General features: G+C 42.3%; 1 protein-coding gene across 1 annotated transcript in view; it reads right to left on the reverse strand.

Moving 5' to 3' along the window:
- Positions 1–23,661, reverse strand: part of Dnah8 (dynein axonemal heavy chain 8) — a 275,799-nt gene that overhangs the window by 36,181 nt on the left and 215,957 nt on the right. The window contains exons 80-84 of the mRNA XM_076860182.1: positions 22,112–22,264; positions 21,612–21,767; positions 13,430–13,546; positions 11,197–11,298; positions 3,679–3,839 (exon numbers count right to left, since the gene is read on the reverse strand). Coding sequence (XP_076716297.1) covers positions 3,679–3,839; positions 11,197–11,298; positions 13,430–13,546; positions 21,612–21,767; positions 22,112–22,264 — 689 coding nt within the window. The remainder of the gene's footprint in view (positions 1–3,678; positions 3,840–11,196; positions 11,299–13,429; positions 13,547–21,611; positions 21,768–22,111; positions 22,265–23,661) is intronic.

Below are 23,661 nucleotides of genomic sequence, written 5' to 3' on the forward strand. Positions count from 1 at the left end.
TGAAGGCTAGAAGGATGAGCTCTAATAGACATCTCAGAAATGTGTAGAAAAATAGATAAGGGAGAACAAAAAAGAGAAAATAAGTGATGAAATCATGACTGAGAATGAACCCGGCCAGGTGTGAAAGTGCATGCCTATAACAGTGTACACCCAGTGGCTTGGGAGATTGAAGCAGGAGGATCAAGAGTTCAAAGTCAGCCTCAGCAAATTAGTGAGGATTTAAGCAATTTAGCAAGACCCTGTCTCAAAACAAAACAAAACCAAATGAAAACAAAAACAGGCTAGAGATGTGGCTCAGTGTTGAATACTGAATACCCTTGGGTTCAATCCCTGGTACTAAAAAAAAAAAAAAATCAAAAAGAAAGAAAAAAACCTCTATTTGAGAAAAATGGGCAAACTATATACAAATAACTTTTAAGTATTTGAAAAGATTCTCCATTCAACTCAAAATAAGAGAAAGTAACTTAAAATTATGCTGATATGCCATTTCTCACTGTCATTGTTGAAAATTCAAATGCTTGACCAACACACTGTTGATGAGATTCTGAAGAAACAGGTACTCACATACCTGTAAAAGTGCAAAACAGGTGAGGGACCCTGACAATAATCCCACACCTTGATCCTGCATCCCATCCATGGTGATTTACCTTGAACATGCATCTCCAACAATATAAAAGAAACCTCAAGCAGAGGTTGTTAACTGAGGAACTATTCAAGATAGCAAACTACAGGAGAGTGGTTGAATAAACTAAGATATGCATAACTATGAGTAGCATGCAGCTGTAAAAAATAATGAGGGAGACATCTATGAACCCACGTGGAGTGAAAAAGGCAAGACTCAAACTTCAGCAATTCTTCGTTTAAAAATGAAAGGATAATAAGTGTGTAAATGTTACGTACATGCAAAGAGAAACACAGGAAAGATAAACCAGAAACTAACAAGCAAGCTTGCTTACCCATAAAGGAGGAAGGAAATGGGCTGAAAGGGGTAAGACTTCTCTAAGAACACCTTATTATCTACTGTGACATCTGAACTCTGTGTATGTTTTACATACTCAAACAATAACAAAGAGGGGAAACTAAAATGTAACACAAGCAATAAAAAGTGCAGTAACTTTATATCAATTGATGATATAATCACTCAGATAAAAACAATCTGCATACCCTCGGTGGGATATATTCTGAGGACAAAATAAAACAAAAACAAAAAAACAGCCAAGAAATCTTGACCTCCAGTTAGCAGGTCTCTTGTTGGGCTTGGTATTAGTGTATTGATTCCAAGCAAAGGAGAAAACACATTGAGGGAGAAAGGAGATGGCAAAGTGGCAATGAGAAGGCCGGAATCCTGAAAGTGAGATTACTAGTATTAGCTCATGACATTTTACAAAACACGTAATTACTTCCTGTCTGTCCGCCAAGAGGGCCTACAAACAGATGCACGGGTACACACACAGAAAGAAACAGGTATGGTTATATGTGCATGTAGCTTTAGAGATGCAAAATACAGAGTTATAAATATAGAAAGAGAACTAGGAAATGCAATAAAAAGTTAATTGGTGAGCCTCTGGGGAGGGTGTATGCATTTCGGAGGGCTTGTAATAGTTCCCAATAGAAAGCCAAGGGCTGACTCTACCATTACCTCTAGTCCCATTTGCTCTGTTGCCGTATTTCTCAGGACTTTTTCTGGCTCTGAGAGCTGATGACCAAAGCTTCCTATGGTGTTCATGGCAGAGGAACACCATCCCTCTAAGTCAGGGTGAGATGACTTCCACTTTGTCTCGCCTGCTCTTTGAGAGGATCTGCAGGACTCTACAGGGTCACATTCTCCAGGAATCAGCTTCCAGGACTCCTCAGGCTCTTGCCAAGGGAATTGGAGTCCAGAGCCCTCAGAAGTGGACATTTTCAATTACAAGTTGATAAGTGTTTAGAGACTTGTCAGCTGTTTTTATTTTGGCCCGATTGTATGAAATCATGAGATCATTCTATAGACTACCCCCACTGATCAGATCACAGCCTACAGAAATGAAGTATCACTGAGTCAGTCCACAAACGCATCCTGAGCATGAGGCACTGTCATAGAGGTGGAGACTCAGAAGTGAAAATGGACAAAAGTTCCAGACACAGTGGAATTCGTGCTTTAGTGGTGGCTGATAGACGATAGCAAATAAGTAATTAAAACACAGAGTATGTCGGTTGGTGAAGAATACTGTAGGAAAAAAGCAGGGCAGGAGGATAGGATGTGGGGCAGGGACTGGGGAATGAGTAACAAAAGGTGACATTTAAATAATGACAATGGAAGACGTGAAAGGTCAGCCACAAAGATGTGGGGCGGGGTAGGGTAAGATGTTCCAGGAAGTGCAAGCGAGGCACAGGACCTCAGGAGGGCTCTGAGCAGAGCAGCAATGTGGCCTGACTCACATTTTAAAATTCTCAGCTAAAGCAAAACCCTCTTTCATGTATAAATTTATGCTCAAGCCAATCCCTGAAGAATCCCTTTTATTTCTTGACTTCTTTTCCATTCCCAGGTAACTTAATACATCCCCTTCAAACAGCTACAGCTGCCACCAAAGAGCTGTCATCTTCTGTCTTAGGATCTGAACAAAGTGTCATTAGCTGTTCATGGGGCCCAGTCACGTCTGCATCTTGAAGATGAAAAGCATCGTGGGTGAGATTAAAGGATATGAAGAGGGTGGAATCGATGTGGCATAAAGAGGCCACCAGGGCATACATTGTGCAAGGGGTAAGGTAGGTGTCTGGAGGTGAGAGGACAATCAATTGACAGCAAACCGGGACTCTTGGGATGCCTATCAAGTGTAGAGAAGCAGAAGATGGGGGGCACCCCACGCCCGATTGCAGTTGTTAAAATTTTGACAATGGTCGGTGAGGGACTGAGACAGGCATGCCATGCTGACACACAGACTTGAACCTTTGACAGGTGGGCCATAGACTCAATACCTGTGCAAAGGAGCAGCTCAACTGGGGCTTCCTGTGCCTACCCCATGGAGCCAGGTGGTCTAGTCCAGGGTAGAGAACTCTCAAGAAGGGTGAGACCTCATCTGAAGGTGGGTCAGAGAAGGGGCATGGGTCTGGGAAGCATATGTTCTGTCTCCATGGGAGAAGGGACCCCATGCTGAGCTGAGACCCTGGGCTCTGCCCAGGTGGCCTGTGCTCCTGTGCTCAGTCACATGCCACCCTGGGAAGTTCATGATGGAAGGATGCCGGTGAGCAAGTAAGGGGAGAGGGTCCAACAAAGAGAAGGTCAGGCAGGTCTTCATCCTTCATCTACGCTTCCAGCCCTTTTAGACCCTATTTATGAGCATCATATTCTAGTGGATTTTTGGAGAAAGAGATAAGGAGCTGGGAGAGGACTGTCCTATCAGTGGAGAGCATCAATACCCACAACACCAACTGGCTTTATGACATGACAGAGGAGAAATAGTCAATGCATAAATTAGAGCTTTAAGGTTGTCACAAACACTGGGGCACCAGGATTTAGTGAGAGGAGAGCAGGCCAAGATGTGACAAAGTTGTAATTGGGAGACAGGAGGCGACGATATTTTTCACAGTAAAATAAAAAGAGGGGAAAGGAGAGAGATTAAGAGAGAAAATGAAATGCACAGACTTTGCCAGGCTGAGTTACAAATGACCCCTTCAAATTAAAAAATGCCAAGAACTTACGTGATATCAGCATTAGGGTGAAGCCCAAAAACTTCGGGGTTATCTAGGGATGGCAGTGACTGGATGAATTCAAAATACTGGTCCAAGGTTTTGCACACGGGGATTTTATAACCAGTATAAAAACAGAATGATGGTTCAAACATCTTCTCACTGAACCAGACCTGGAGGAGGGAGAGAAAATAAAGGAAAGAAAATTGATGAGAGTCTAAATGAAAACTGCCACTATCGAGGAGGAAGGGTCGCCTTATTTCCATTTTAATAGGGTTTTTTTTATATTGGTTTTGAAAGCATCTTCACAAAACTACTGATAGAATAATTAGCACATCCATGAAGAAAAGTGAGAGGCCAGAACACAAAAACAACTCAGGGAGGCTTCTGTTCAGCACTAAAGAAGAGATGTGCAGAGTAAAGAGGACCAGGACCCAGCAGGGCTGGGAGCCATGCCCACAGGTCTTTACTGGAGCAATTAGAGAACCCTCAGCTCCACTCTGGCAGAGAAGGGGACACACTGCAGAGCCCCAGGAGGCATTAGCCACCCAGGAGGGGATACCTGGGTGTTTTCCTTGTCTTGTGCCCCACCCCCACCACGCAGGGCCTACACTAGGGGCCTGTGCACATGTACGGTGTCACTCACAATGACACCAAGCATCAGCACAAAGCTAGAAAGCCTTATAAGCATCTACCCCCACCCTGAGCCTGGCAGCTTCCTTCGTTAATTAAGTTAGGTCCCCGCCCACCAGAAGCAATGCCTTATCACATCCTTTTCTCATTTCAAGTGAATCGATGGATCATCTGTAACAAAACAGTGCGAGAACAAACACACACTCGGTGTGAATAGACTTATTTTGAAGGGCGGGGGTGATGTTGAATGCCTATGAGCTGGTTTTGAGGCAATGACTCTAGCAAGTGGCAGGGAGAGAAAGAAGGGAAAGACAGGCGTGGAAATGTAGGCACTGGGTCTGTTCACTCCAAGGACTGACGGGAAGGAGATGAGGTCTGTGCCTTACTCCAGGCAGGGACACTTCCTCCAGGACCTTTCCTCCACAGGCTCCTTTCAGTTCTTTTTAGATCCAGACACTGCTCTGAAATACCCTGTGTATTGGTTCTCTGTGGCTTTATTTGCTTCCATTCTACTCTATTCAACTCCTGGGCACAAGGCCCCCGAGCTTAGAACCAGAACAGAATGCAGAGATGAAAAACTCACAGTCCTTTCATTCAAGGAGCCGGTGACCTAGTCGAGGGATAAGCCAATTATGGAAGAACCATAATACAAAGTGTACTAAAGTAAGAGCCAGAAGGAAATATAAATAAGCAAAGTACTAGAGAGGCTTTGAGCTGGAAGCAAGAATGGCTAGGTGGATGTCAGGTAAGGGGGTGATTTTGGAGAACAGCCTTGAAGGAGAGAATTTTTGACAGGAGGACTTGGAGGTGGGGAGGCCACACAAGCAAAGGCCCAGAATGACTGAAGCCAGAAAGGTGAGGATGTAGAGGTTGGTGGGTGTAATGAAGTTGGGGTAAACATAATGTCGTTGTAAGAGACAGGACAGGAAAGTAGAGGAGGTGAGGTCATTTTATGGATGACTGTGGATACCAGGGCGATGACTGGTGCTTATTTAAGAACCGGGGAGCAATTGAAAGTCATTACAGGGCACAGAGCTGAGCACAGTCATTATTGAGAAAGATTAGATTTTTCGTGATGTGGATAGCTTAAATTGCAGGAAGACACCCCAGGGAGGCAAAGGCCTCAGCGCACAGAAAACAAATGACCACAATGGATTCTGTGTTGTCAGATGGCAAGTACCTAAAAAAGCAAAATGAAGCTTCTTCCTGGTTTATGATTACTTTATTAAGACACACAAAAAGGGCTAGATCCAACTCACACAGGGCCACGTTTCACTAAATGTGGAGGCTCTTTGAGGGTATGGACAACAATACAGAACATGAAATCTACATAGAATCACTTTGGGAGACTCTTAACAGGTACCTATAAAAAGTGGATTCTACAAATTTTGTGGCAGATGTAGGCTGTGACAGGATCTTTAAGAGAAGAGGCCTACTGGAAAGCCCTCTGGTCACTTGGGGATGTGCCCTTGAAGAAGCCAGTGGGACCCTGCCCCTTCCTCCTCCTCTTTCTCGTCCTGGCCGTCCTCAAGCATCCTCACTCCACCACACACTGTCCACCATGACCTGCTGCTCCACTCGCCACAGGCCCAGAGCAATGGGGCCAAGTGACCATGAACAACACCCCAATAGCTGTCAGCCAAAATAAACCTTTTTTCTTATAGGTTGGTTAGCACAAGTATTTGCTACAGCAATGGAAAGATGACAGCAGCCATCCTTGAATGAGAACATGAAAAAGTTCTGCCGCTGTTAATTGTTGTTGTTGTTTTAATTGTAGTTTTTTTTTATTGGCACATTATAATTATACAAAATAGTCTTTGTCCCCTGCTAGGTTTTGAAGAGACATTCTGTAAAATGCCAAAAAAAAAAAAAAAAAAAACCAAAAAACAGAGCAAACAGGGGTCCAAAGATGAGCCCCCAAATGAAAGTCACAGGGACGGGGATCTGACTTGGAAGCACTGATTTATAATTGAACCACTTCCCATGGTAACTCGGGATCCCACGGCAGGGGAAGTGGCTGCAGTGTGGCTTGGCTAGCAGAATAGATGGCAAGAGTGAGGCTGGGGATGGCTAAGACAGAGGAAGGCAGGATAGGGGCTCTCTGATGCTATTCTACAGCCTGCTCAAGAGGATTCTGCTGCCAAGTTCATGTGGGAACTTCAAGCCCTGAGAGCCAGAGACCCAGCCTGAGCCCTCTGCTTATGGGGGGGGGGGTCATCTAGAATAAGTCAAATCTAGACAGAGGCACAAGTAAGGTGAAGGACAGTGAGGCAGGAGGTTGGGGTGACGGGTGAAGAGCAGGTGCAGGGGGAATAAGCGAGTGGGCCAGTCATGGACAGAGAACTGTAGCCACCAAAGGGCCTGAGGGAGGGGACAGAAGGAGCCAGGGAAGCTCCTCAGGAGAGAAAGGAAGGAATGGTCGTGAGATGAACTTTTCATTTAGGGTAGGAATTGCTGAGGACCCAGGTCACAGAAACCAGGATCTGATGGTATAGAGAGGATCTAACCCGGTGGGGAGGCAGCTGCTGTTCCTTGGGAGCAGCCAGGACACAGTGGTGTGGAGAAGGCTCCAGACCAGGGAGTCTGTATGACCATGACCAAGACACATCCTATGTGTGCTTCCCCCAGGCCAGCCTGGGCCCTGGGGATGCAGAATCTTGGGCCTCTGGGAGGAGGATGAGGTCTCACTCAGTTGCCCCAAATGTCAAATGTTGGGCTATGGAGAAGGGAAGAGAAAATTCAGAAGGCTAGGGACAGAGAGGGGACTTGGCCAGCTTGAGATCTGCAGGTGGAGCAGGCTCCGGAGCAGCGAGCAGAGCTCCCTCCCCTCCCTCCCACACTCCCGGCTCAACCATTGACCTTGAAGGGACACATTAACACAGCAGCTCTTAACTGCCCCAGATCACCAGGTGGAGAGCAGAGGGCTCTTCCACTTGGGGCCTCCTTGCCAGCCAACCACTGTGTCCGGCACACCTCTGGGTAACACAGCTTCAATAAAACAAAGACAAACTTACAGAGGTGGTTGGCTAATCAGGACTTTTCTTGAACTTGAGTTTTTAGAAAAAGAGTTCATAACATGCTTTTTTAAAAAGTTGAGCTGGGCCTGGTGGTACACGCTTGTAATCCCAGCAGCTCAAGAGGCTGAGGCAGGAGGATCATGGGTTCAAAGTCAGCCACAGCAACTTGGTGAGGCCCTAAGCAATTTAGCAAGATCCTGCCTTAAAATTTTAAACAAACAAACATGTGGGTCAATGGCTAAGTGCCCCTGGGTACCAAAAAATAAAATAAAAATTTTAAAATGTGATACGTTAAGTGTGGTAAAAACACACATGCACACCTTGTGCTGGTGTCAGTAGAAATTCAACTGTTTTAAGTGACAGAAAATCCTCAGGGTATTGAGATTATATGATGCTCATCAGCAACACACATGCGTGAGTGAGTTCTCAGCACTAGGGAGAGGGGTACAGAGACCAAGAAGACTTGGCTCCTATTAAGGGGTTTATATTCTAGTGGGGAAGGCAGAAAATAGCTATCAGAGTCACAGATTCCCTATCCTACTCTCTCAGAAAGCTACACTTTATCCATTCTCTTCAAACATCCCAAACTCGCCTCTCCCCACTCCTCAGCCAATGGCCTTGCTTCTTATTTCTCTCAGAACATAGATGCAGCCAGTAGAAAATGGCCTCATCTCTCCATACTGACTCCAGAGGTTCCTGCAGTCACCCATGCTCTTCCCCATCAAGAGGAATGGGAAGCCCTCCTGCCACAAAGAGAGGAGGGGAACGTGAGGGTGTCATGCAAAACAACCTGCATACATATCTCTAAATCTAAACTAGCTCTGCTTATAAAAATTATCATAATGAGCAATAGAGGTGGGAGATAAAAATAAGGTGGAACCCAGTGGTTGGGGCTGGGGCTCAGTGGTAGAGCACTTGCCTAGCACGTGTGAGGCGCTGGGTTTGATTCTCAGCACTACATAAAAATAAATACATAAATAAAATGGATCATGTCCAACTATAACTAAATATATATATATATATATATATATATATATTTTTTTTTTTTTAATTAGGTGGAACCCAAACAGCCCAGGTAGAAATGGAAGATACAAGTTAGAAGGTTCAGAGTTAAAGGGTGTATTAAGCTGCATGCTTATGCTTTATGCATCTTTCTGATTTGTGTTAAATTATTTGAATGTATTCTTTAAATATATATTTTATGTTTTTGGGAGGTGTAGTTGATACTCAAATGTTACATGATCCAGACAGAACTCCCAACTTCCAGCCTTAGCAAATAAAACTCATTCCTCTGCAGCCCTTCTGCTCCTCTGGAAATCATTCCACCCTCCCCAGTTGATCAAATCAAAACTAGTAGTGATCCTTGACCCACACCACTGCTCTCCCCACACACTGGATCCCATCAGCACTCTGCTGGAAGGCTCCGTGAAATATATCCTGAAGCTGGACATGCTCAAGACCTTGATTTCAAATATATAATGTCTGAAACACCAAACTGTACCCCATGGAGATGTATGGTTATTATATGCTAATTAAAAAGAAAAAAATAAGGTGGACATGGTGATGCACATCTGTAATTCCAGCTACTCAGGAGCAAAGGCAGGAGGATTTCAAGTTCAAGGGTACTTGGGTGACTTAGCGAGATCCTGTCTCAAAATTTAAAAATTCTTAAGAAGGGCTGGGGATGTAGCCCAGTGGTAGCCCTAGGTTCTATTCTAAGAAACACACACACACACACACACAATAATAATAATAATAAAGAGAGAGTGAGAGAAAGAAAGAAAAATTTAAAATTTTTATACACACACACACTTCTCAGAGTCTTTACTGCTGAAACTTCAATTTTAGATACTCTTATAATTTTTATAATTATTCTGCCCAAGTATACTACTAAGACTTTTTTTGTTCCCTAGCTATAATATTATTATTTTCATGGCCCCTGCCCCCTTTTAAAAAAATAAGTTGCAGTGGAGGAGCAGCAAGGGCTATAATTAAAGCACAAAGCGGACCACTGTTACATTTCTCCACTGTCAATTTCTACATTCCATTTCTATGGAAAAATGTCACGTCCCTTTATTTTAGTTTTCCCCATTCAGCTCTGATATCCACATACAGTCTCCTTCCTTCTAAGGGCATCTATTTAAAGGGACTTGCTAATGTCCTTAAATATGTATTTATCCTTGTACAATATACTTAGGTTACTTTACGGATCGCATCTTATTTTTTCCAGCTGCAATCAACACTGTTTAAAGATCCGTGCAGGACATCGCATAGATCATCTCTCCCCGGTGCTGCTTCGGCTACCATCATAAGCACCTACAGTTAACTTGTCTCTTTCCCTGTGATAGATACTGACGCGTGTTTCCTTCAGCTTCCCGAGTCCACAAACATGCTATCTTTGTTCATGTGAGAATTTCTCTGGGACATATCCTGAGGAGTAAGATTCTGGTTCAGAAAGCTATCATTTCACACAGCTAATGTGGTTGAGCGCACACGAGCAGGCACCCCAGAATGGTGAGCACAGCACTCTCTCACGTCCATCCACTCCATCTTGTTTTCTCAGGGTTCTTGGGCTTCTGAGGTGGACACTGAGATACACCACCTAATCCTCCTTCAGGACCCAGGCACTCAGAGTATTAGCTACTGTCCGCCCCAGGAACTGCCCTGGCAGAAAGGTCCTGTGGGAGAAGGGTAGAGGGGGCACCCAAATGCAAATCTCCGAGTTAAGGTCTGTTTCTAGGGAAACCACCCAATGATGGCTGCCGTCAGCTCCTTTCCCAGTGTTGCCATCAACACACACTTTGTACATGCCTGTTTGGGGACTTTGCCTTGAAATGTTCTGGGATGTATCTACCTGGGATACTTGACTTCAGCAGGTATACTTGACTTCAACTGGGATACTCTGATCTTCCGAGCACAAAGGCATTGTATTGGTATTTCCCACCTTTGTCTACATATGGCTTACGAGAAAGCATGCAAAGACATGTTAAGGGTGCAAAGAAAAATCGGATTTTTGGTCAACTCCCAGTTTACCAAAGTATCCCAGAAGCTTGTAGCTTGTACCTGATTGTTTAGGTTTTAATTTTGTTTTAAAAAAGGGAAAGTAAGAAAATAAAATTACAGAAACAGAGAATTAACAACATAGGTCCTAACATAAAGAACTTAACAATCATAAATACCCCTATATCTGATCTTTTTTCCACTTAAGTAATGTTTATTGCTTCTTTAACATGTAGAACACTTTAAGAAGAGTTTGAGGTTGGTAGGTATTAGTTATAAGTATTCAACCTTGATGTGAAAACCATAATTGTCAGATAATATTTTTCTCTAGAAAATGTTTACCAATATGCTATATGTGGATCTCACTGGGTAAAAAAAAATGAAAAATTATAAAAAAATTGAACACTTCATCCATTTTCAATCATCCAATTTAACAAAAGAAATTTAAAAATTTAAATTATGGTGATTCCCTCATCCATTATTTTTGGGCTTGAAGTCATCATGAGTCTTGCTCTTAGAGGAAGAGGTGCAGAAATGAGGGCCAGTGTTTCCTCCCAGGTGAGGCACCAGGAAATGGAGAATGTGGAGGACAGGTGGAGGGAGGCCTGGGCATGGACAGTTCACCCATACAGGAAAGGATTCCAAGACCCTGAGAACTGGTCACTGCTCTGCTCAGACCGCAGGTAGATTACTATTTTGTTGGTAAGGATGGGGATGTGTGTGGCAGGTGCACTTCTTGGCTAATTTGTTTTTAGCAACTCCTCTTTATACTGTTCCTCCCTTAAGTTTGGAATACCCATCACAAATAAAAAGTAGGCTTGTTTAAAAAGAAAATAAAATGAAACTGTCTCCATGCTTTCCTTCCCATGAATTGACTTACTCTAGCGAAGCAATTAAGCAGACGTTTATCAAAGTCATCTGTCACTCTGCCTCCATATTGTACTTCTCCAATCATGTACCGAACTGTACTCCACGACACACCCTTTATCAGAAATAAAAAAAGGATTATTCACTGTCAAACAAATAGTTCAGGTTTTTCTCTATAGGAAAGGTCTGGGAAAGAGAGTGCTAGCTAGATTGTATTTAAAATGATGTGTTTTAAAATCATTTATTATCTTACATTAATACCTCTATCACATGGCTGGAACCACTATAGTTTGATCTCCAAAGAGAAATCTACAAAACACCAGTGGATGTGTTGCCCATGGACTATTTAAAATAGAAAAAAAAAGACTATTTTTCACTCTTTGGATGTAATCACCTCTAACACTCATTACAGTCAAGCCAAGCTGTTACAGAGGGGAAAAGTGGTGTTTAGTGAAGAAAGGAGGAAAAATCAAGTAATCAACTCTTTAATGTGCTCTCCTAGTAATATATTTTCTGGAATCAGTAGGAGAACAGCTAGAAAAGTATTTATTCACAAGGTTTTTCTACAATGCAATCTTTTGCCATCTCAATCTGTGAGCTAAAACTACATCTAAGTGTTCATTAATTTTGATAGCAATCTCATACTGGCAATATATTTTAGATAGTAACAGTTATTTTATTTTTGTTACAAAAAAAAATAGAAATTCTCCATACATTTGGGATAGGAGAAGTGAGGGTGTGTGATTCTTACTTATTTTTATTCTTGGTTAAAATTTGATTTTTCAGTTCAGTTGCCTTTCAAAGCAACTATTTCCAGGTAACTATTGTTTATACCAACATGATAAATAGCCACAGAATCTGAACCCATACAATAACAATTTTTCATCAAACTGCCGTACTCTTAATTTACTATCTCTTTGATGGTTTGGTTCTAGCGATCCCTCCTGTCCAGGTAAACATTCATCACGCTCCCTAGCACAATCCGGTCACTGTATTTACCTTGAAGGCCTACTGTGGAAAGGAAGGCAGGACAGACGGGAAAAGTGGCATTTATACATACACTATGCATTCACAAATACTAACCCACTTGCTCCTGACAGAATCCACGGAATCCACGGCCACTTTATAAATGGGGACACAGGCTCTGAGGCTCATTCACTTGCCCAAGATCTGGAAGAACCAGATCTCCAACCCTTTAGAACATGGGTGACGGGACAACTGGGTTTCCATTCTCTGTGAGCTTCAGGATATCTCCTTTCTGTCTTTTCTGGTCCTCATCAGTAAAACCGGCCTCTCAGTAAAGTCTCAGAGGGCAAAGACAAAAATGAGGCTTTGCAAAGGAGCATTTTGAAAACTACAAAGTGCCATACAATTTTGTTAAATTTTTTTTTTTAGTTGTAGGTGGACATGATACCTTTATTTTATTTATTTATTCTTATATGGTGCCAAGAATTGAACCCATGGGTTAAGTGCTCTATCAACTGAGCTATAACCCCCAGACCTGCCACAGGATTTTTAGCAGTGACCACTGATTTTTTTTTTTCCTGTGCTGGGGCTGAAATCAAGGGCCCTACCACTGACCCACACACCCCAGCCCAGTGACCACCATTCGGAATCAAGGCTATTTATATGCAAAAGCGAAAGCTAACATTAGACTTCAGGGCTGGGGTTGTGGCTCAGTGGTAGAGTGCTTCCCTAGCATGTGTGAGGCACAGGTTTGATTCTCAGCACCACATACAAAATAAATAAAATAAAGGTCCGTCAACAACTAAAAAATATCAAAAAATAATAAGTGACTTAAGGTGAAAAAGAACGTTGCTGGTGGGCTGGCAGATAACATCTTCTCTTTTAAGGAGACAGACAGTCAGGACAGAGAAGGCAAGTTTAACTGAAGGCAGGCCTCCTCTAGCACTGCCCTGTGGCACCTGGAGGCAGCCATGGGCAGCTTCAGGTGTGAGTGTGTTATGGGGAAGCAGGAGAGGCTGGACCAGCACACAGCTGATCAGAGTCACCAGGCCCCTGGAAAGGGTGTGGGGGAGCCTCAGCAGGCTCACTCCACATCACAAGCTGCAATTAAAAAAAAAAAAAAAAAATAGAACCAATGTAATTCTACAACCTGTACACTCAGAAAAATGAGAAATTATATCCCATCTGATTCAAATGTATGATATGTCAAGATCATTGTACTGTCATGTGTAACTAATTAAAACAAATTAAAAAATAGAACAAAGAAAAGTTTCACTCACTTTTTTAATATCACATTCATCGAGGTGATTCTGAATAAACTGAATACTGGCTGAGAAGTCGGCAGAATTGAATTCATAAGGGATGTTCCATCCTAAGGGACCAAATTTCCGTCGTTCCTTAAAAACACCATAGAAAAAGTAAGTATTGAATGGTTTTTCAAAACTGTATGAATGTGATCCTTTCTTATTATTATTAAAATAAGGTATAAAATTAAAATCTTGTGATCAAGATAAGTTGACATTATCTTCAAAGAACAGCATATACAATTTTAGATACTTGAACCATTAGAAATATTATTTCATGACTCTTCACTCAAATGGTTTATAAAATAAATCTCCACATATTTGCCAAGTTTATGATCATGGGTTTAAAAAAAAAAAAAAGGTCTCCAGTGACAACTCAGAAAAAAGCAGTAGGTGCTTCATAAATATTGGGTGGGTTACTGTTATCAGACCCTTGAAAAGTTTGAAATGTTAAATTCAAGAGTTTGTCAAGTTGAATAACTCAAGCATTCAAGAGCACGAAGACTCCCTGCTAGTCTCACCTGGTAATCGTGCCATTTCAGAATTTGAAAACTAAGAATTTCTACTGTATACAAGACACATCTGCCTTACAAATTTCACACTTCCTTCATTTTGTTCTCTATGCTTAGCTGAAATAGTAACTAACTGGTGAGAATTGCCAAATTACTCACAAATAACCAGCTCGACTCAGTTCAAATGACTCAATTGCTTTGATATTCTGGGGACCATTTTAAAAGCACCTAAGTGCCGGTATCCTCAGGCCCTGATCTCCCATCAAACTCCATGAGGGTCCCAATGTTCTCATGCCTTCAAGTTTCCCTGCCTAGCACATACCACTCTCCATGCAAGTCCCAGCGATTTATTTGGACCTTCAATCCTAATGCCTGAGGCGAGGACCTAAGTAGGGGACAGCATCCCTGTCCATCTGTGGAAAGATTAAAGTCTACTTCTCTGCTTCTTAATATATAATGACTTTTCTTTCTCTCTTCTGCTTTCCCCAACCCAACACACACATGTTGCTGTTTTTGCATGTCATTCCAATCCTTACTACACTGTCCCAAGCATCAAATCCTGAGTAATCCCAGAATTTAAAGGAATCTAAACAAATTGTAGCTTGGGCAAAATCATGGACAGCTCAGAGAAGAAATTCAGATGCTTTTGAAATATTAGATAAACCATTAACATAAACTTGGGTCCAGATGTTCTGACCCTAGGAGATAAGAGTAAAGGCAAAAGAAGAAAGGAAGAAAACCTCTTATAACTGGAAACTGCTACCATTACTTTTTGACTTGTTCTTCTCTAGGTTAGGGTAGTAGGCATCAGAGATTTGTACAATGGGACTTTCATGCCACCCCTTAACTAATCTGATCAAAGATAGACAACCAGCCCAGGAAGAGTGAACCAGACTCCTCTAGGGACTAAAACTGAGGGTTCAGAATTGCTACCTGGAGTTTACAGTAGAAAGACTTGTAAACTCAGGAGCTCTGAAGTGCACAGAGGCAATGAGGAGCAGAGGCCATGGCTTTATGTGGAGAGACTGTGGTCCCATGCACAAGACTATCTGCTTCTCTTGGTGGCTTCTTAGGCCCAGGATTCTAATTGTTCAAGTTGAAATATTGGGTCCTATAATCAGATTTGGAGTCTTGACAGTGAAAAGGAAAAGAATCATGGTTGCCTAATCCACAAAGGTCAATTACTACCAAGAAGGTCAAGTCCATGGCTGACCCAGGGTTCTGAACTTCTTGAGAGAGCCTCAGAAACACTGAGGTGAGCCTCCTCCAGGGTATTCCGGAAGCAAGGGCAGGTTGAGAGTTTATGAGTTATTAAGATGAAAATGTATTCAGCTAACCCTCAGTCCCTGGGATTTCTTCCATTCTGCTGGCTTTGCTAAGACTGCTAACCACTTAGTGAATTGAGAATGTTTTCCCATTTTTTAAAAAAGAAAATCAAAACCTACACTGTTAGTTTTACCTATGTGTTTGACTTAATTTTTAAAATTTAAGGTTCAATTAGACAGGGGACTGAATGAGAAATAATTCTTTCTTTCCAATTACTGAAGCTGCTTAAATTGGCTCTATGGAAACACTCCCATTTATATGCACTGAGCAATTGCAATTTAGTTGCTCCTTAAAATGTGATCTTTGAAAATTGCCCCCGTGCTGAAATTTGCTTCACATTTATGTCACTTGCTATCAATTTTTATTTAAAGCATTTAGTTTTTTAAGTTGGTTCACTAAAGTTATAGACTTCAGTTGAGCTCATCTTAGGGAAAAAAAGAGGAAAAAAGGACAAAATTTTAGTGGGTAAGTGTTCTAGTTAGTTTTTTCATCGCTGTGGTCAAAATACCTGACAAGAACAACTTAGAAGAGAAAACGTTTACTTGGAGTTCATGGTTTCAGAGGTCTCGGTTCACAGCCAGCCGACTCCATTGCTCTGGGCCCAAGGGGAGGCCGACCATCATGGCGGAAGGACCCAGTGGAGGAAAGGTGCTCAGCTCACCCAGGGTCAGGCAGTGGGGCGGGGCCATAGGAAAGATGTGCCCTCCCAGGGCATGCCCCCAGTGACCCACCCCCTCCAGTCCACCCCACCTACCCACTAGGATGGACTGATTAGGTTACAGCTCTCACAACCCAATCATTATACGTCTGAATATTTCTGCACTAACACCCTACTTTATATCCAAACCATAACTATGGGTGTCCTATTCCTTCACAAGTGGAGTCCTTTCACTTCTTGCTGTATTTTTATAGCCACTGGTCTTTCTAAGAGACAATAATGGAAAAAAAAAAGAACCCTGAAATATCACCTTAGCATACTATCAGGATAGATTCAAACTCAAACCACCAGGATAGACTCAAAGTGTTTATTCGGAAGATCAAAAGCAGCAAATTTTGCTACACTTATTTAGAATACTGAATGTTTTCAGCTTAGTTAGTATTTTGGAAAACATGGGATGAGTCCTATGTAGTACAATAGGGAAAAAAATTAAAATATATGTATTTTCAAGATGTTGTGATTCAATTGGGAAAATAAGACTCAGAAAACAAGAAAACAACAATGTGACTGTGACTATAATCAACTGTTGAAATTTAACAGGCAATGAGCCTGAAAAAGACATTTTGAAAACTAAAAATTTCTATTGTATACATGACACATCTGTCTTAAAAATTTCAGTTCAGAATGAAATGGAGGCTGTTCTTTGAGAAGAGAGAAGAAACTTCCAGGCGTGGCAAAGTCCATGAGCAAAGGCAGGAAGGGGAAGTCTGTGAACTTCGGACAGGGAGGTTCTCCTGCGGGAGAGGGCCAGCTCTGGAGAGCAGCAGGAACTGGTGTCCGCGTGCTTCAGGGACAGAATGTTAGGTCTGAACATAAAAGCTCCACGCAGTCCAAGGAGTTATTACATGTTGTTAACTGAGAGAGCAAGGATTTAGGACGACCAGTGTGCTTCATCTAGCTAATTCAGTTCCTTCCCTTTTATTCCAGAGAATATACAAAACACGGTGAAATATGGGAAACTCCTCAGATGAAAATTCTGCTCAATGAAACCATCATTTTAACAATGTCAAAGCCATTTCAAAGCTTCTCTTAGACTATCTCAGAAGCTCCCAGGGGCCCAATGCTGTATCCAGTTTGGTTTAGCATCTTTTTTTTTTTTTCTAGATTTTTCATTTCTTAAGCATAGTGTTATTATTGATAGCTGCATTAACGTAGGCAATTTGATTGATTTCATTTTTACTTCCAGCTCCTGCCATGCTGCATGTGGGATGCATGTGTGGTGAACAGAGGCCTCACTTTAACATGCATCTTAATATGACAAATGGATTAGTGATGGGCCATTCTCTCTTTCCAAATGCGAGGCAACTAACACCCTAACTTCTTTCTTTCAATGATATATTAAACATTCTTGTTTAATTAAACTTCATCTACAGCTTCAAAACCAGGGAGCTGGCATTAACTACCTGAGTTTGCTAATTTGTGCTAATATAAAATGAAAAATATAATCCATATTAGACAACATAAAGAAAACTTTAATAGGTAGAATAATTAACAAAAATAGCAAGAACCACAAGTTTATCCCAGTATAACAAGGTAAACCTGCATCACATTTGTAATTATTCCAAAAAATTTAAACTAAGAATTTTATAATCATGCATCCCCAAATCAAGAACTTTACAAGCACTCTTAAATTTGAAAGCAGTAACTATCAAGGCTCAACTTGAGAGAGGAAACAAAATATAAGGGTAATAAGCACATTTCCAAATGAAGAAGTATTAATAATGGAATTTCCTGGTGATACAACCATTTTTTATTCAATATTTAAATTATTTTTAAGAGCTGAGATAAAAATTTTCACATTTGCGACTGCCCCGGGAGGCCCATACAGATTCCAAATCCAGAATTCTTTAGGGGCTTGCTGTCTTGGGCTAGTAACAAAATGACTTTAGCAAATAACAGCAGCAGCAAAAATTCACCAAGTTGTGTCTAAGCCATTGGAAAAGTCCCAAATGTGAGAATTTTACAATCACTGTAAGGCTCAATGTGGGCAAACCAAAGTGGTAGGGAGAGAAAAATTCCAAACCATGAGAAAGAGGTAAAAAAGGGCTGAAGGTTCTGCCCTGGGGTGTCCATTCTCACTGCAAGACCAAATCACTTGGGGAGTTTCAAGAAGACTGGGCTCCTCCTCCCCTCCTCCCAGGATTCTCACTTGAGTGGCCTGGTCCCGGGCCCAGGTGCTGGCTGAAAATCACTGCTTGAGACATTTCCTCCACCCAATGTGCTGCTCAAGAGGAAAAATACCAGAGGACATTATCCTGACCGTCCTTCTGTAGGAAGGTTTGAAAAGAGACTAGAAATGTAATGACTGAGTTCTAGAAGACAGAGACTTCAGGGGACGATGCACTTAAAATTAAAATCCCACAGTGTGAACACGGACCTGCTCTGAACCCACAGTGATGCTGCATTTGAGTTCTCAAGAGACTGTAGAGAGTACACCTGGGCCCGAGAGAAGCTCCCCTGAGGGCCACGTTCAAGAGAAGGCTACAATGTTCCTGGGGAGTGGTAGCCAAGCTAGGCAGAGGGTCCGGGGATCGCAAAGCCCCCATGGCGAGGGAGGAAGGGCTGGCTGGCAAAGACAGATGCATCCCTGAGCTGCAGGAAGAGCGGCCGCTGCGGCAGGAACTGGCCTCTCAGAGCAGCTGCCACCTGCCCAGTGTGGACGGTAAATTCCTGGAGAAGAGGAGAGGGAAGTGGCAGGTGTGTGCGAGCAGTGGGCAGAGCTTAGCCGGGAGCTGTCCTGTGGAGCCACACAAGGGCCCGCCGCAGCAGTCAGGCCCTCCTTCTCCTGGGTCAGCCTGCTCCCATCTCACCCGACAAAACAAACCACAGCCTCCACCGCTATTCCGCCCAGGGAAGTTGTCCCTGACCAGCCAAATCTACCTGCCCCTCAGCCAGGAAAAGAAGAATGTTCATTTCGTTCTTCGAAACAGGCAGGGATAGGATCTACATGACACATCAGGCCTGCAAGCTGATGAACGCACAAATTCAACAAGAGAAATGACATCGTGGAGCAGGTGGGGGCCTGTCAATTTTACCTCTAGGTTCTATGGCTTCAGATTACGTGACATGAACCAATTCTCTGTTCCTTTTCTCAGTCTCCACAAGACCAAAAGCACATACATCAGGTTTGTATAAAGCAAGGCACATGTGTATGCTATGATTCGAATAAGTATCTCCAAAGCCCACCTGTCAAAGGCTTGGTCCCTAACCCATGGCATTATCAGGAGGCCGTGGAATCTTTGAGGTGGAGCTACTGGGAAGTCTTCTGTCACTGGGAGTGTGCCCTTGAAGGAGATACTAGACCCTAGTCATTTCCTTTTCCTCTCTTGTGTGTCCCAACCATGAGGCAAACTGTTTTTGCATGTCATGCTGCTCTGATGTGCTGTGTCACCATAGGCCCAAAGCAACAGGACCAATGGATCTTGGACTGAAACCTCCCTCCAAAGCTATGAACCAAAATAACCTTTTTTTTTTTTCTTTACAAGTTGATTATTTCAGGTATTTGTTACCGTGACAGAAAGCTGACTAACACACTGTTAAGGACTCAATTAACTAACATTGGGTATTTGCACCTTATATCTAACACTAGAGAGATAAAAGAAGCTAAGTCACAATCTGTGTAATGGGCATTGCTTCTTCCTTTAGCAGCTGTGTCTCTTTCACAAGCAAAGCACCTGGGATTCTTATTGCACTGCGGATTTTGATTCAGCCTCCAAGCAGATGCTGCTGGCCCAGGATACCAAGCCCCTAAAAAACTCTGGGTGTCTCTATCCAACTGACTCTATCCTAACCAAATAAAAGAAAACATTCAGGCAATTGATTGATGTAAAAGGCACTGGGGGAGATGTTTGAGTGACCTGCCCTTCCTGCATGTCATGTAACTGGATGTCAGAATTTTAGAAAAGGGGAAAAGCTTGAAAGAAGGGTCTTCTGGTCGACCTACACAGACAGACACAGGGGCCCTATGATGGATATGACCGACCCATTTCACTTAGCTGACTGATTTCACAGCAAGTCTTAAAATCCAGGCCTCCCGACTCCCTGGTGAAGTACTCCTTCTAACACATTATCAGTTGATTTTAAAAATATATTCAACTTTTTTTTTAAATAGACACTTCACTACAGCTTCCCAGGCCTAGCAGTGGAGAGAGATATATCTCTTTCCTAACTTAAACACCTGTCTTATTCAGTGCAAATGCACTTTAGCCCCATGACTAGATGGTGGTCCTGTTGCTCTTCTGTTTAGCACCTGGGCAATGGCCTCTAAAACAGAGGTCACCATATTGACCATGTGGAAAATACTGCCAATCCTCTCCCCAAGATAAGCACCGTGGAAGAGTTGAATCATCACTACTAGGAACAGAGTCATAAAATACAGTATTTGTGAATGGGGAATTAAGTAGCAGAGTTAAAGCAATATTTGTATTAGAGTGTAATAAGGTCTAGCAGTGCAAACCATTCTCAGATAAGAATGAATGAAATAGGTTTCAGGGACTTGAAAGCTATAATTTATAATCCAAAGGCCACAATGGAACTTAGTAAAAAATAATCGCCAACAAAGCAAGCAACCCAGTGTTAACTCTCTCAGGGTTGGGAACACAGATAACCCTACATCCCTCTCCGGAGGCAGCATAGGACCTAGGAAAGTGCTAGGAACAGAGAGCTGTGCTTGGGCAGGGGGTGGAGAAAAGGGGAACCCTGCACTCCCTGTGCACAGCTGAGGCCTGACTCCTGGGACATGGCAGGGGGCTCATTTTGTCCTTCACCCGAGCCTTGGGGGAGGAGAAATGCAAGAAGGCGGCTAAAGGAGCCTCTTCATTGGAGTGAGCTGAGGGCATCAAAGTTGCATGGCTTTCCAACACAGACGATATATAAAACTCACACGCAGAACAAAAGAAGAACAAAAAGTTTTTAAAAACCTACAGAGAAGTTGCTTGGTAACCATAAAACTGGGAGTCACTAGAGAAGTAATCAGTCTATAAAAGCAGAAAGTGAACAACCTGAGACAGGCAGGGCACTGCTGAGCCCCCTCCTCCTGCCAGCACTGCCACCACTGTTGGGTAACCAGTGGGACAAACCACTTGTCAATCAGCCAGAGCCAGGCAGTTCCAGATCTACCACTTGCAGCTTGTGCTAAACCACCCGGAGTCTCCATTTCCTCATTTCTGAGGCGGTGATAACCCTGCCTTGAAATGTGGCCCTGCTGTCACATGAGATGGTGCACATAAAATTCCCGGCCAGCACAGGCACTTTCAAGACCAAGTTCCTCATTCAATAATCTCTCTCTCTTCACTCTACAAATATTTATTGAGCTCCATGTCCAGAAGCAATTGGGACAGCAGTAGAATCAGCAGTCACCAAATGATTGTGTCTGCCCTCGGGCTCTTAGGTTCTCCTGTGGAGGCTGAGGACACATGTGAAACCCACAGCAGATACACCCCACGCCAGGTTGGGGAGGTGACATGCAGGAAAAGGAAGCAGGTCAGGAGGACAGAACAGCTGGCAGCAGGCAGCACGTCCCAGAAGCCCTCTGCACAGAGGCCGCGACACATAGACACATCGTCAGCAAACCCCAAATGTGAAAACTGCTTTCCCAAGTTACCTGCACCGTGGAGTGTAAAAATGCTACTGTGTAAAGCATCGGCTTCCACATGGGTAAATTACTGATGTCCAGAAGGTCTTGATTGATCCCGGCAAATGTTCTTTTCAAACCTGCGCGCATTCCTTGGGGCGGCTCGTTAGTGAATTTGATAGAAGTCTGTCGTAAAAACCAAAGGGTTGTTTTGTTTTAAACATTACTCTAAAGGACAAAATAGAAATCACAATACCTCAGAGCAGCAATATGCTTACTGACACAATGTGGGCTGAAATTCAGCACTGTATAAACTAACTCCACTGATCAGAGCTGAAACCCAATAAATGAGTACTGCGCCTTAGAACGCTAGTGTGGAAATATGTACTACATAGCTTTAATGATTATAGTCAAGATTTTGATGATTGTGAGATTTTATAGGGTAGATTCTACTGGGCCAAAAAGCCTTATCTTGTTTCTGTCTCTTAGTAATGCCATTTCTCAACAAAAAGATGCTTATGGTAACAAACCTGAAGCAAAGTAATTGGAAATCGATCATGGGGCTCAGTAGTTATCCATACTCGGAAAGTATCATCATTGGCTTCAACGGTCATTAGTGTCTCCAGTAATTCCTCCATGAATTCCAGGCCAAGGTGACAATTTTGCAGTAATACCCAACCACCCTGTATCCAAAAATGAGTTCATATTTAGTTCTTGTAATTTTCTGGATATGATTTTAATAAAACAAAATGCACAAAACATTTTTTTAAAAAATCTTTGCTTTAAAGCATTTGATTATTCTGAGAGTATAAACTATCTGCACTGGTACAAGCTGGTTGCTTGGAATCAAGTGGGTTCAAAATGAGTATATTCTGCCATCCCTGGTTCAGAAAGGAACAGAAATCAAAACTCGAGGGCAGCCTTGTATTAGTACAGTGTGTGCACCATCTAATGGTGGGAATGGTAACTTTGATTGTCCTGCCTAAGGCGAATCAGAATAGACTGCCTCCAGACCAAGGCTGGCTCACTGTCCCCCACAGTTGCACAGAAAGATGCACATTATCTTCTGAGAGTTGTTGTCAACACATTTGGTGACACTTGCTGCCAATATAGTAGCCCTTATTCTTTGTCATCACTCTCCCCACACACCCCTGAAACCACAATACTTAATAAGCACTATCTAAAATATACTTGATAAAACTACTTATCTAGCAATATGTCACATCACCATCACGGGCCTATGAGAAGCAGATAACAGTTCAATACACTTACATAACTAGATCTGACAAATACAGCTGCAAAATACTGAGTGCAATAAATAAATGATAAGGCATAGATACTGCACATTCAACTCTAAGAGGAAATATGGCTCAGACTTCCTTAAATAGCAAAGGGGATACGTTGGTCTATATAACAGGGGGTGTCCAGAGGAAGCTGGAATTCAGGCTTAGTTTGTGTCATCATGAACCCAGTTATTTTCTGGTCCCTCACTCTGTATTCCACAATGTCAGCTTTACCCAAGGTGGCATTGTGGCTGCTCGTATATATATATATATATATATATATATATATATATATATATATATATATATATTTTTTTTTTTTTTTTTCTGATAATGCTATTACTATCAATACTTATCCCACTGTGAGAACCAGGACATGGAAGCTACAAAAACTCAGTATTCCAAAGAAGGTTAATGTGAATATAGCATTTAAATTTAAAAGTTTCTCACTCATCGAAACTAAATAAATTAAGTCCAAAGTTAAATTGTCCGATCACTCAACAGAGTGAAACACTTGACCCGGATAGAAATAATTATATATAATTGCTTTGATATATATAAATTAAATATAATTTATTATTGAATTTAATTAAGTGATAAAGATTAAAGCTTAGAGCACTTCAGAATTAATGACTAGCTTTAAATTTTGATGACCCAAGTAAAGTTTTAGGCCATTAACCCTCTCTCGTCATTAATTCCCAGGGAAAAGCTGTGCCAAAGTTGCTGCAGACATGATGAGATCAAAAGCTTAAAAATAAACCAAGATCTTATTTTATTTTTATAAATGATGCAATTTC

The sequence above is a fragment of the Callospermophilus lateralis genome, chromosome 6 (genome assembly GCF_048772815.1).
Source record: "Callospermophilus lateralis isolate mCalLat2 chromosome 6, mCalLat2.hap1, whole genome shotgun sequence".
In the NCBI taxonomy this organism is placed as follows: domain Eukaryota; kingdom Metazoa; phylum Chordata; class Mammalia; order Rodentia; family Sciuridae; genus Callospermophilus; species Callospermophilus lateralis.